The sequence below is a fragment of the Chelon labrosus genome (assembly GCF_963514085.1).
Source record: "Chelon labrosus genome assembly, chromosome: 14".
In the NCBI taxonomy this organism is placed as follows: domain Eukaryota; kingdom Metazoa; phylum Chordata; class Actinopteri; order Mugiliformes; family Mugilidae; genus Chelon; species Chelon labrosus.
Window position 1 is genome coordinate 8,495,162 of NC_140347.1, and position 14,335 is coordinate 8,509,496.

General features: G+C 42.8%; 1 protein-coding gene across 4 annotated transcripts in view; it reads right to left on the bottom strand.

Moving 5' to 3' along the window:
- The window catches only part of afdna (afadin, adherens junction formation factor a), a gene marked incomplete at its 3' end in the record, with an annotated part of 118,714 nt that overhangs the window by 17,106 nt on the left and 87,273 nt on the right, over positions 1–14,335 (bottom strand). For all 4 annotated transcript variants that reach the window (XM_084560061.1, XM_084560060.1, XM_084560059.1 and 1 more), the window contains 10 exons: positions 7,624–7,689; positions 7,451–7,524; positions 4,780–4,898; positions 3,059–3,259; positions 2,293–2,384; positions 1,986–2,180; positions 1,714–1,867; positions 1,066–1,477; positions 727–980; positions 422–636 (listed from right to left, as the gene is read on the bottom strand). In XM_084560061.1, coding sequence (XP_084416187.1) covers positions 422–636; positions 727–980; positions 1,066–1,477; positions 1,714–1,867; positions 1,986–2,180; positions 2,293–2,384; positions 3,059–3,259; positions 4,780–4,898; positions 7,451–7,524; positions 7,624–7,689 — 1,782 coding nt within the window. The remainder of the gene's footprint in view (positions 1–421; positions 637–726; positions 981–1,065; positions 1,478–1,713; positions 1,868–1,985; positions 2,181–2,292; positions 2,385–3,058; positions 3,260–4,779; positions 4,899–7,450; positions 7,525–7,623; positions 7,690–14,335) is intronic.

The following is a 14,335-nucleotide window of genomic DNA, read 5'->3' on the forward strand; positions in this document are numbered from 1 at the left end:
AGTTTGTCTACAGCTTATTCCTTCTCGATGATCATGTTGTTGTAAAAATATTAGTTTATCTGAATATTTAGTAACTAAGTTCTAAGTAAGAACCAGTTTGCACGTTTTAAGTACAAGAATAAAAATGAAAGGTGATCTAGCACAGAACCCTGAGGTACTCCGTTATTTGTAAATCTTTTAAATCGTGTGCAAACAGCTGCTGAACTCTTGTACTACTTATAACTTATCAAACTTTTTTTTGTAAACCTTATGAATTCACCATTTGGGACAGAAAAGCATTTCAAGATATACTTAAATATAATAATAGTGTAGTTTTTCACAACTACAGCAAAACTGCAATGTTAGCTCGTATATTTTCTTTTTATTTCTAGCAAAATAAAGAAGTACCTGTTCTACTGGATGTTTTAAATAACTCATTCACCTGCAGCTCTTGGATCTCTTTGTCCAGCAGGTCCACGATGTGAAGCTGCTGCTGCTTCTCGGCCTTCTCGCGGGCGTCTCTCTTCCAGGGGTCCGGAGACAAGCTGTCGCTGGACGTCAGCTCCTCCTTGCTGATGGTGATGTACTGCAGGTCTCGCCTCTCGATGGTCCGCGGCTGCTGCTGTGGAAGCAGCTCCCTGATCACCGTGTCCATGCCTGCAGTTTCATGACATACAGCTCAGTGTTATAAAAACTGATATGAAATAAATAAACATTAAGCATTTTCTTTGGTTTTTAACGTGTTACCGGCAGGGTTGGAGGCACTGGCGGGGGGAGGTATGGTTGACCGAGGCAGGCTGGACAGCTTCTCTGGTCTGGATGGGGGAGGGGGAGGCTGAGGCTGAGGGGGAAGGTAGGGCTGGGGCGGGGGCACGGAGGCCATAGGAGGCTGGTGGTGAGGAGGAGGCATGGTTCCTCCGTTGTTGTGAGGCTGGACGGGCATGACGGGGTTGGCCCGGATCTGACCCAACTTTCTCTCCTGCTCCCTCCTCTTCCTCTCTCTGGAAAATCACATTATACTCATAAAAGACTAGATAGGTGTGTGTACTCTTGATAAATGCAATAAAACATTTAAAGAACCCTCACCTCTCTTCCTCCAGCCGAGCCTTTTCCTTCTCATACCAGCGCTGCTGCTCCTCCCGTTTCTTGCGGTCAGCAGCCTGTTGGGCCGTGACCGGGTTGACGGAGGCGGGAGGCGGCGGCAGAGGGAGCTCAGCCTGGGGGTCGTACGGGTCGTAGGCGTCCGGGTAAGGAGCCGGAGGCGGCGGCGGAGGAGGGGGAAGGTCGGAGCGGGATGGCGCCTGCGCCGAGTGCGGCTGCACGGCGTGAGGGGCGTTGGGCGTCTTCCATCGGCCCGGGCCGGTCTTCTGGTTCGGGGTCTTATTCAGGGAGGAGGAGGAGGAGGCCGAGAAGTTGAGGTGCTCCTGGCTGGACGTTGAGGACTCTAGTGAGGAGGACACCTGAGGCTGTGGGGCCCAGTGGTCTGGTCCTCCTACACCTGAGGGCACAAAGCAGCAGACGCTCAGATAAAAAGCTCAACTGTCTCCACAACGGGGACAGAAAAAGCACATTTTTTGTTCCAGGGACAAAGGTTGCAGATAAAGGACGAATGTATTATGTAATCCTGAATGATAATATCAAACACGATTACACTTTAGAGGAACATTTGGATGCTGAAAAACTGATTGTGTAATCTGTTATTTAATCACAGCTGCTGCCTCCGCTCCCCCTCACCTCCAGGCGGACCTCCTCTCTGGTAGTCAACGTCTCTGTGTTGGTAGTCCAGGTCCCGGTGCTGGTAGTCCTGCTGGTAGTGCGGCTGCATGCGCTCGTCTGGCCTCAGGCTTCCTGGCGGCGGGTGCAGCTCCTCCTGTGAGTGGTTAATCCTCTGCCAGGACATAAAAACACTGAGTATCAGGCGTGAAAAGAGACAAATTATAACATCCTGGGCTGGACTCAGTGGTTTGGACGTCTGTGGCTTCACTGTGCGTCCCATGCTGCTCTACCTGCATGCTGTTGTTGTGCATGTTGTCCATCACAGGGAGGCGGTCTCTGTCCTCCATGCCCTGCCAGTGCTGAGGGGGAATCTGTCCCGGACCGACCCGATCCTGGCTCTTGGAGGCCGGGATGGTGAAGTACTCCCTGGGGTAGGTCTGGGTGGGGATGGGGTAGGCCTCTGGACGGGGAGGAGAGGGCTCGTCCTGGGAAATAACGAATAAATAAATGAAGCGTATGAAAAATCTCGTCTCCGTTCGAGATACTGCGTGTCCTCGAGTGGGAACATTCCCCATGAGGACGCCACCGGTTACTCACGTCTGCACACAGGTTGCCGGTGGACACCGACGTGATCTTGGTTCCAGGTCCTCCGGGGTAAACCGACTTGTTTGCAGGACTCTGGCCTTGATCTGAAAGAGGAGAAGCAGATGTTAAAGGTTTTTATGCGAGAATAAAACAATAGTCTGTAGTAAGGTGTTACTTATTAAGGCTGGGTGTCGCTACTGATTTGATTTCAACTAATTTTTTATGATGTTTCAGTCTCAGAACAAGTTTACTCCAAACTAATGTTTGCATTGGTTGCAGAGATTTGTTGCATTTCCACAATATCTTCCCTCTAGTTTCACATCTTGCACACGTTTTGCTTTTGTGCAGCTCTTCTCGTTTGTTATACGCACAGCTAAACTCGATGCACGGTCTTGCAACGAGAGGATACAGGATAATTCTTGATTACCACATTGTTTCCGTACAAATAAAAGACCGTTTGCGTAATTTCCAGAGACAATTTCTCTTTATTGATAATTGCAAACGAAGACAATGCATCTCTCTGTTAGCAGGCTCGTGTTAAACTAAGCTACCTGCTAATTAAAGTTGTCAAAAGCATTCAACAGACATAAACGTCTTTCCTCCAAACACCACAGAAAGAAAACGTCTGGATATTTATTTCAAACTGAGGACGCGCACACTTGATTGTGGCTATAAAGCCATAAAAAGGTCAAGGTGCAGGATGAAAAAGCGAGTACGAGCTGCTTTCGTTTATCAGCGCATCGAGGCGTGGGAGCGTTTTCTAAAGCGGAGGACTTACTGGCTACGTTGGGGCTGGAGCGGTGGTCGGCCCGGTTCTTGAGAAGCCGGTCCTCGCCGCTCATCTTCTTTGGTTCGGGGTAAGAGTCCCAGCCGGCCTGCGGGCTCTCCGGGGAGCCGTTCTGAACCGAGTTGTTGTACAGCTCGAAGCCTTCGCTCTTTGGTCGCAACTTCCCGTTCTTTTCGCGGCCTCGGTCTGACGCTGAATTAAGGGAGGAGAGAGAGAAGGAGTGGTTTAGGCAATCACATCTGGGCCGACTCCCTGCCTCATAGGTCACCGGTGAAGTTCATTTAAATTTTAATTGTTGTCTTGTCCAGCTTCCTTCCACTGTCTGCAGGTCAAACTTCTCCGTGGTCAGTTACAATTTTGGGAGGAACCCCCCCCCCCCCCCCCCTTATCGTCATCCCGGACCGCAGACGGGCCCGGCCCGAAGACTTCCTTAATGAACCCGGGGGTCACATTCCAACAGACAAAGACCAGCACACAGCCAGACAACCCAGTAAACTCTGAGTGCAGCTTTTCATGTAAGCTGGCGCTGGCCACAAACTCATTATGTCCTCCTGTCTGCTCGCTTGGGTTTTTACTGCGCTACAGAGAGGACAACAAGGACGCACTGTCTGGACGAGTCTGCTTCCCGTCCACCGTCCCTAACACACTACATTACTGGCTAATAGCGGGCGCTAACAAGAGCCCATTCATTACGACTTTTAAATGATGAAAAACAGCGGGTTTCAGATGCCAAATTTATGACTGTGAACTTTCTAAACGGCTTTTATTGTGCCTGATTTTTTTTTTCAGTGACAATGAAAAACAGCTGTTTGAAGTAGAAGAAGGAGAAAAGCACATTTGTTACTGTTAAATTTAATCAATCTATTGTTTCCTTTCCATATTATGTGTCCTAAAACAGAGAAAATGTAATAACTGGCAGTTAAATAGACTTTTTGTATTCAACCAGCAAATCTTTAGCCTGGAGAAGTTAGAAATTTGACTAGAAAATATAAAACTTCTGACTTGAGATTTTAAAGCATTAGAACTAATAAAAGCACGTTCATTACTGTTAAATTTGATCAATGCATTGTTTTTTTTGTCTAATATGTCTCCTAAAATAAATAAAATACAATAAGCAGCTATTTTTTTTGTCTGAAAAACACGTCAAAGCCAAAAATATTCAATTTAAAAAGAAATAATTAGAGAATAACTGACATATTTGCATGAAAAATGCACAAACATTTCAGCTGATTCTAATATTTGATTAATCAGCAATGATTCAGACCTAGAAATGTTCATTAAGATTAAAAAAATCTTGCAAAATCACTAAGAAAACAAACAAATGGCTTATAGTAAGATTTTAAGGTATTAGAAGTACGTGTATTACTGTTAACCTTGATCAGTGCATTGTTTTTTTTTGTCTGATATGTGTCCTAAAATAAAGAAAATATACATTGCACTTATTTAGACTTTTTTTCTTTGTCTGAAAAACACGCCAAAGTCAAAAGTATTCAACTTTTTAAAACATAAATCAAGCAAATCTTCACACTGGAGAAGCCCAACTCAAATATTTGCATGAAAAATCCACAAAAAGACCTAGAAATGATCATTAAGCTATAAAATTTTTGTAAAAACAAATCAAGTATAACTTATATTGAGAGTTTAAAGTATAAAATAAACTTAAAAATGCAGCTTTGCTAATAGAAACTTCCCATGGGGCTGTTTCGTCTCACCTCTGGGCATCATGGGGCTCGGCTGGTTGAGGAGGGTGGCCAGTCCGTGGTAAATGGCGCCCTGCTTGGCCACTTCCAGAGTCACAACCGAGCCCGTCCTCGTCATCAGCTCGGCCGCCCTGAACAGAGAAAGAGAGAGAGAGAGAAAGAGAGGGAGGGAGCATGAGTATCACAGTGCTGCGACAGTTGGATGGTGTCCACCTGAAATTCACATGAGTCTGTTAACAACCAGACACTCACCTTTAAATAAAAACCTCAATTCCCCGAATAAAGAATCTTACTCATCCACCTTTTATTTGCTTCATTCACTGCGTTTCATTTCTTTTGTTCAGTGTTTTGTGTATTTATTAAGGGTGGGACCTTAACGCGTTAATCCCTATTAATTAATTACATAAAAAATAATGCATGAGGAATGAGGAACTGGATCCCGTTAGGGAGTGGTACATCTGGAATACCGTTCTTATCTTCCCGCTTCTGATGAGGGCATGAAAACAGATGCACGTCTTTAATACGAGTGCAGAACTGTCAGTCATTAAAAGAAAAATAAAACAAAAAACACATGTAAGGTTTCTGTCTGCTGCCACGAAAACAGGCAGAACCATAAACATGAGTGGAGAGCTTTCTAATCAGCCAGAGGAGGTAGGGATTACATCTGTCATTAACCAGAGACTCGCTCCAATTTAGGTAAAATCCTGCTGTGACACACACACACACACACAGTCCACATGTGGATAACAGTCTCATGATGAACCGAATCCTATAAATAGTTGAAGGGCAGGTCACACGAGGTCAAGAGGGTTTGACTGAGAATCTACAAGATATGTCTATAACTGAGCTCGTTGGGAGTGACCTGCAGGAGTAGGAGAGGAGATCACCGTGGCATGATGTTATGAAATTCACCAGTAAATTATCAGATTATTTGTTTTCTCATGTGCTCTGATGTAACACAAACTATTCCCACCAGCTAGCTGCACACTAACGCCAGGGTTTCCCCATACTATGTTCATACTATGGCTTTATTCCGCCATGTTCTTACAGCGGTAGGGAAATGTGTTTGCACGTTTCAAACAACATTGTGTTTGTGTTGTTTTTCCCTATTGCTCCCTAAATCATCTCTCCCCCAGACCCTTCACACCCACCGACCGCTCACCTGCTCTGTAATTTAACCTGACGGAGAAAATGGCTCGGAGAACTCACGTAAGCTGACATTAGTGCCACGTTTTAAAACACGATGTTTGTGCTCTTGATTTTTTTAGACCATGGAGATTTAAAACTATTTAAAGGGGAACTACTGTTTTTTTACAACCTGGACTTATTTCTCGCATAAAATACAATATGTACTCACCCATATAACTTTTCGTTCGGGAGATATTTAAATCTACGTATATCCATATAGTGGGAGTGAGTGGGGCACCGACACGCAGCCTCTAAATAACGTATTATCTGCCGCGATATTGAGTATTTCACCAATATTTTGTTGAGATACACTAGTGCTGAGTCCAGAGTTACCTGTTATCATCATCCAGGGTCTGTAGGTCAATCTACAGATCAATCTACAGCACGATAACAAAATATTGGTGAAATTAACACGTTTTGCGGCAGATAATGTGTTATTTAGAGGCTGTGTTTCAGTGCCCCATTCACTCCCACTATATGGATATACGCAGATTTAAATATCTCCTGACTAACTGCAAATGACACCAAAGTTATATGGGTATGTAAACGATCGTATTTTATGCCAAAAATAAGGTTCCAAAACCCAAAAGAAACGACTCCAAACATAACGCTAACTAGCTTAACTTGAGAAACGCTAGCTAGGAATAGCTAGGTATTTGTCGCTAAATCCAATATTCGCGTTATTATGGTAATTTAAAGACGGACTGGTACAAAATGCATGATCTCATTTCATGTGCAGACATTTCATACACTGCATAGCATAAATAGTTTTTAATAGTTGGGATAGCATCATAAGTACGTTTTTTTTTATTATTAAGACAGTAGAATCCCCCCTCATCAAAAAATAAAAACAAATGTGACGTGAACTAGCTTAACTTAGGGCTAGCTAGCAATAGCGAGCTATTTGTCGCTAAATCCAATTATTACAGTAATTTAAAGACGGACTGAGACTAAATGCATGATCTTATTTTATGTGCAGACATTTCATACACTGTATAAATGTATAAATAGTTTTTAATAGTTGGCATAGCGTCATAAATATATATTTTTTTTTATTAAGACAGTAGAATCCGTAAAACGAAATCCCGTGGGAAACACTGCTAAAGCACTTAAACTAATTATTTATAAATCCATTTGGGCTCTAAGCTGACTTGCAGTAAGCAACAACACAGGACATCAGGCATGTGTTGTGCAGGAATAACTGGATTAATGTGAGCGATGCCGTTTCCAGAACACAAACACTTTTATCTAATTTTTTCCAGAGCAGGGGTGAAGACATCTTGAGGCCGTTGCATCAAGGCTTCCCATGATGTGGTTAACTGACGTCGAGCGAGTCAACATCATGATTTACTTTTTGATTTTTAGAATAGAATTAAAGCCGAGTTTCGTCACCTCGTGATCGTAAATGCTTCCAGAGGAAGGTTGAACTGTTTCCTCACCCTTCACTGGATGCCATAAAAAGTTTAATTAAATCTGCCTAAACATCTGTCATTACCTCTCTTGTGAAAGGCCGACCAAGCTGCGCCCGTCGACGCTCAACAGCTGGTCTCCTGCTGCCAAGCGGCCGTCCTGTGTAAACACAAACATCACACAATGAGTCAGTGCCTGTACGTTTCCGTTGTGTTCTTCTGTCCGTCATGGTTTTAAAGGTCTAGTATTCGTGCTAACCATGTCAGCTGCTCCTCCTTTGACGACAGACTTGATGTAGATGCCCAGCTTCTCCTGACCAGCACCCTGCAGAAAGACAAAGAGAAGAAAAAGAGAAATTAACATTAGTTTCAGCAACTTAATTCACCCAGAGCAGGAGGAAAGAGTTGGTATAAAACAGCACATACAATAATAACACACAAAACAGACTTGCATTGGCGTTTTTGTCTCATTGTGTGTAAATTTCATCAAGGTCATCAAGAAGTTAGGATGTATTATGTATGAGAAAATGATAAAAAAGTGGCCTGAACCAACAGAAAAACACAAAAGGAACAGAGAGGAAGAGGAAACTAATCTACAAGTTCAAGAGTTCACAAACTCCACCGGACAAATTTAAATAAATATCCCAATCTTTCCCCGTTTTTCTCTCTGGTTGGAATAAATCTCATTCTTTCTGAGCCTGTTTGGCCCGAAACATCAGGTGATGAGTTTCAAGGAGGAACAAAAACAACCAGTAGTTCAAATGAAAAGATGAAGGCGGCTGGAATCAGTGTGGACAGCAACGTTGAAAACATAGAAACATCTTGGTTCATCTTCTTCTACTGAATAGATGTCAATAAAGCTGGGGCAAAACAATCAACAACACTCTACAGCAGCAGAACCACTGTTGAAACATGTAAACACCAATCAGGCATAACATTATGACCACCTTCCTAATATTGTGTAGGTGTCCCTTGTACCTCCAAAACAGTTGCGACTCATCAGAGAATGGACATGGGCCTTCTGAGGGTGACCTGGGGTGTCTGGCAACAGACTGTCAGTGGGGGCCTTTGAGGGGAGGGGCCTCTGTGGATCATCCCACAAATACTTGATCAGTTTGGGATCTAGTGAATTTGGAGGCCAGGTCAACACCTTGTGCTGTTCTTCATGTTTTTTTTGAGTTGTTCCTAAAGTGTAGATGTTAGATGTTATTCACTTCTCCTGTCAGTGGTCATAATGTTATGGCTGATTGGTCCCAAGAAATTCGCTGAAACAAGGGCGACTGGACTTGAAGACGCTGCAGAAGCTACTTGGATGAATCTAAATCGTGGTTGTTGACGTAGAGAATTTCAGTTTTTCAAGACGCTTAGGCAGCGAGTTTGTTTCATGAATGTTGGAGACCTTGCTGGGGCGTCTGTTTCAATTTCTTCATGTGATCCAGAGTGACTACTTGTTCTCTTTATGTTGGGTCTTTATGACTCTGGCTGGATGTTTGGGAACGTTGTCCTGCAGCGGGACGAATTTGGACACTTCCTTAATGATGTTTTGTGAATAATGTAAATATGTGAAGTGGTTAAATCTTCTCCTTGGTCATTTTAGTCGTAGCGGTTGTGATCAACAGCTGACATGTGTCTTTCATCCAAGCAAAGACAGGACTTTAAAGGCGACCATCCCATAAAAATAACAGTTAAAGTGAGCTGCATTGATCCTGACGAGCTCTCACTGGCCGAGACAGAAACACTCTCGAACTGAAGGCTTGAACCAGGAGGGAGTCCAGCACCGCTAGGACTATAAAACACATGTTTACATGATACTGAACAGGAACGAGGTTGGATTTCAAAAAACTGAACTCTGGGCCTCTTTTATCTGAGGTAACAAGTTCACCAACATGTCAAACATTTCATAGACATCTGTAAAAGGACCGTGCCCGAAAGTGTTTTCCCCGATTCCCTGCAGAATTTCTATTCCTCTTTGTTGTATTGTTGTAATATTTAGAGTTGAAATAATCAAACCCACCCACAGGAATCTGGGGTGGATTTATTTCACGTCATAATATTTTCTTAAAAGCAAATCCTCTCTTTACAAAGCAGCAACGCACTGAACGGAGATGCAGATAAAACACGCTGCAATGTCAGAGTCAACACACGAGCCAGAGCTTCTGTGTGGTTTTCCCTGTGAAGTGGGGAGGTGGTATGAAGTGTTGGCGTGTTATCAGACACATCACCAGCTTTCTTAAGCCCCCCACCACGACATGTTTATCCTCAGAGTTTGGGCAACAGTAGGAGCAGAAACCAGAAAAGTATTTCAGAAATCTTTCCCTCGCAGGGAGACTTTTCCAACAAGATCTTTTCAAGTGAAGATAAACTGAGAAAAGCTCGAGGGCATCTCTTGATTACACACACACGGCCTAGATGTTAAGAATCACAGCATGTCTATAAAAATATACAGCCGCTCATAAAACTGTGGAGCGGATTAAAAAGACTCCTAATTGCTGCCGTTCGTCAGACCTGGCAAGGTGAGCAGCCACGTCTTGTAAAAACTAAAGTAACCAGCCTGGGTTAGACTCGGGTTAATGTACTCGCTAAGGCAGCAGGAGAGTGTGAACTTTGCAGGAAAGTACCATGACGTGTTACGACAATATAATAAGATTAAAGAACAACACAGTTGAGCGTAAACACATTTTAAACAGCTGTAATGACACCATACCTTAGAAAGTTATCTGAATTGTAAACATATTTTTGTTAGTGCATAGACTGTATAAAGATAGAGCTCCCCCTGGTGGCTGGCTGCAGTATAGGTCATAAGCTCCACCCCCTCCATGTTAGTGGGCGGGACTTGGGCTAAACTAAAACGCTAAAATACACGTCAAATAATTTTTTTTTCAAGGATGGTTTCTGTCATTTTAGGTAGTTAATATAATGTTGATGCACGCTCAAGTTTCGTTTCAGTTATTTGATGCTATAGAAACAGGTAATGGCAACTACCAGTTGCCATGCCAACCGCTCTGTAAAGCAGCATTTCCTTGTAACTGGTGGAGGTAGAGCAGAGCGTAGTATTAATTAAACGAAAACTGATCAGACTCTGGCTCCAAACTCGCAAAATGGCGCCGCACGTGTCCCCGGGAAAATAGCGTCAGTTTGGTCAATGCAAGGAACTGGAGACGCATTGTCCATATTTATATACAGTCTATGCTTTGTCAAATACATTTGACTTGGGCTACTGTCTATCTTCAGCTATATTTTTGGTTATATTTTGAATCGCAGAAGAGACAAAAACCTGATATTCAAGTTTTTGTTTTTCTTGACACTGGATACACCAGTTTAGAAATCATATCATTCATGGTCCGTGCATTTGTTTGATATTTCAAGCTTACGTTTAAAACCAGAAATGAAAACAAGAAACCTTTCTTTTATGCTGTAGGCTAAAATGAAAAAGAGAAAGTTAATATTGAACAAAATTTTGTTTCTTCTGACGTGGCTTATGATAATAAAATGTGCAACAAGTCAAAAACAGGGTAGTTACGACAGGCCGGGGCATGTTGAGCGCAACGTTTTTGGATGTTTCTCGCTGAAAAACCTGGTGCTTCTCCAGATTCACGAGACAAACACTGAGAGATACGTTTATAAAGTCAAAATTACATCTGAACACTGTTCCAAAGTCGTGTCCGAGCTCCGTTTAGACCGTCTGAAAAGTTTTCCCATAGACAGCAACAATATCACTGACTGCTGGAAACTACTTCTACTTTTTCTTCACCTACAAAAACATCTGGTTTTATTTATTTTTCATTTATTAAAGGATGAAAAATGAACTCTAGTGTATTTATTTCTAAAACCAATTTTGAAATACCAAAAAGTAAACGGACCATTCTTCAGCAACTTCCTTTTGTGGCTGTGATGTGATGAAAACCCGTAGAAACCTGATTGTACTTGTTAAAATTTACACTTTTTCCTAAAAACAATCAACCTCCATCTGTTCATAAAGGTCATGAGATTTGAGCTAAAGCTATTCTCACGTAACGAAATGTGATTAATACAAATTTACAAGCAGCTGTTTAAAATTTCCCCTTTTGAATAATCTCGTTCAGAGCTTATTGCCCATTTGTTGCATAAGGACTTTTGTTGACTGCGAATGTTTTTCCTGCAGCAGGAAACAACTCTTGAATATGTGGGGACATAAAAACCAGAGTGAACTCGAGTTTAAACCGATTAACTCCTTTTAAATAACAATGAGCTTTGTGCTGAATGTCATCTAAATGACAGACACGCATTCCTGAGCCCGTTTCTGCCAAATATGTGCGTCGACTGTGCATGAAAGCCGCCCGTTATTAAAGCCAGGAGTTGACGGGAGTTCATGCATATTTGTTATTAGAAGGATTTTACAAGTGCATCAACACCGCTGATTGATTTCTTGTTATAAACACAGAGTAGTAATGAGTAAGAGATTCACTCGTCTGTACGTCCCAGTTTCTCCAGAACAAAAGACAACAGAGAACATCAGGCCCCGCGAGCATTTAAGCCACAATCTTTCAGCCAGCTCAGTGTGCGTTTGTTTGCATGAATGTGTTGTAATGAGGCCGGATTCATGCAGGCACGAATTTCCTGTGAGTGACATAAAGATGAGAGGAGAACAGTGAATCATTCTGACGGTTTCATGTCTGTTGCGCATTACAGATGACTTTAAGGAGCCTCTGTTTCAGACGGATCCCGGCACAGCTTCATGCACTTATCGGGGCGCCATGGCGGGCTCTAGAGACGTTTGTGGAAAGTCCCCCGAGGACTTTTTAAGCAGGTTAAAGGGTTCAGAGGGGCCACAGTGCTAACCAAACCGGGAATAGTCAAGCGTAATAGCCTGAAAGCTGGATCTAAATGCCCCTTCACACAAACTGTTTGAGAGTTGGTCTGGAAGCCCTCTGTTGGGAACCGATGATGCTCCTGCAAAGATCTGCTGGGCCAATCAAATGAGGTCATCAGTGCATCATGACGTTGAATATTTTCACAACGAAACAGCTCTGACTGGTTGCATGCAAGAGGTATTAGTCTCTCTCGCCATAATGAAATCCAAACGACGTGTGACCAGACTCATATTCTGTTAATAATGAAATGAAAGTCATGAAAAAAAACGTGAATCAGCTGCACGCACATCGCCCCGTATCTTATTATTACAATAGATTTACTTCTAAAGTGTTTATGGCTCGGTAGTTGAGATGTGGAAGTGAATGTGTAAAGATTATAGACGATGCTGTACAAGTGTTTCATAAAAAGGAACAAATCTTTTCGTCGAAGGATTTTTGTATGCTCGTTTGAACTTGCCACTTCATTAGGTACACTCTAGGGGTAGCAAATGCATTCTAATCAAACAGTTCTGCACTAGATCTTAGCTTCATGAAGGTTCTGGTGTTTAGCGTTGGTTAAAAATAAGCGAGAGAGTTTTTTGGTTTGGTTTGTCGTACTGATGAATGGTGTTGTGAGGTTCCTATTATTTTGGCAACCGCAACAGACTGGTTTTGCGTGACAAATCTCGCCAGACCGCGCAACGAGATAAGCCCACACGTGACGTAGATGCAAAACACGACGGGCGCTACAACTCTGAGAAGCTGAATGAACGTAAAAAGAGAAGTGACTGAGAAAAATTTGCGAGACGGATGTACCGACTAGAGGTAAAATATTGGGGAAATACAACAAATCTCTGGAACCAGTTACGACCCTGTGAATCTGAATCGAATCAGGGAACCAGGAGTGATATCCAGCCCAAGTACCGGCTCACGTTTCTATTATTTTGAAAACCCCATGAAGGACATGAAGGTCATGAAGGAGGATTTAGTGAAGGACATAAAAATGGATTTGTTTTCACTGGTGGACTCAACGGGGAATAGCACTAGCGTATCATAACAAAATATTGGGGAAATGAACGAGTTTTGCGGCAGGTAATGTGTTATTTAGAGGCTGCGTTTCGGTGCCCCATTGACTCCCACTATATGGATATACGCAGATCTAAATATCGTCCGAATGACTCCAAATGACACCAAAGTTATGTGGGTGATTAAACGATGGTATTTTATGCCAGAAATAAGGTCCAGGTTGTATAAAATGGTAATTCCCCTTTAATAAAATGGTCAGTGAGGGTTGTATTAGCTTTAAGTCAAACAGCAGCTATAGAGGAAGATGTTTTATCAACTTGGAGTCATGTTTGCCTCCAATATTCACGCTACAAGCCCCGGGTTAAATGGATTTATGCTTCTGCATGAACCAGAAATGTAACCGTGATTAGTCCATTGGTTTATTTCCTGGTCTCTCAACGTCCAGACAATCGGAGAAACTTTGTCCTTCTACCTCCTACAAACCATCCTCTCAGACTTCTTCTCTAATTTCTGTGTTGCAGTGATTTCAGTAAATATCAAATTTTTTCTATAATAATAATAATAATAATAATGAAACTTGTTCTTTCATGCAAATGCAGGAGAGAAAATAAACTGCAATCACGTGCTCATATTTAAGCGTTCACAGCAGGTTTGTTGCGATAATGATGCTATAAAACTAGTAGCTGGTGCTTGGGTGTGGCTCCGAGAGTAAAACCAGATGTGTTGCTGCTCAAAAATATTGACAACATGTTTCTCTGGAGATCACGCTCAACAAACCACTGCGAGAGGTTACACTGAAAGCACACACCTCTCCAAGCTGAAATACCTGAAGAGACTTTACCGGACAGCTCTGGTGCTTTACAGAGCCCCGACACGACAAATCAAAGCGCATACATCTTAAAGCTGCCAGGCCTCAATTAGAGAGAGGAAAGGCTCGAGGGGGGCAGTCCGCTCCTTCAAACACGCTTTCCCCCTCTGGATGGAATTTCCTTTAAACTTTTATATTCGTCATAACCAACTCCACATGCCAGCGTGACAGCTGGATACGTCTGTACAGCGTCGTTTACACTGGATCGCTGTAGTCCCGCTGCCATGTGCTCCTCCATCGAATCTTAA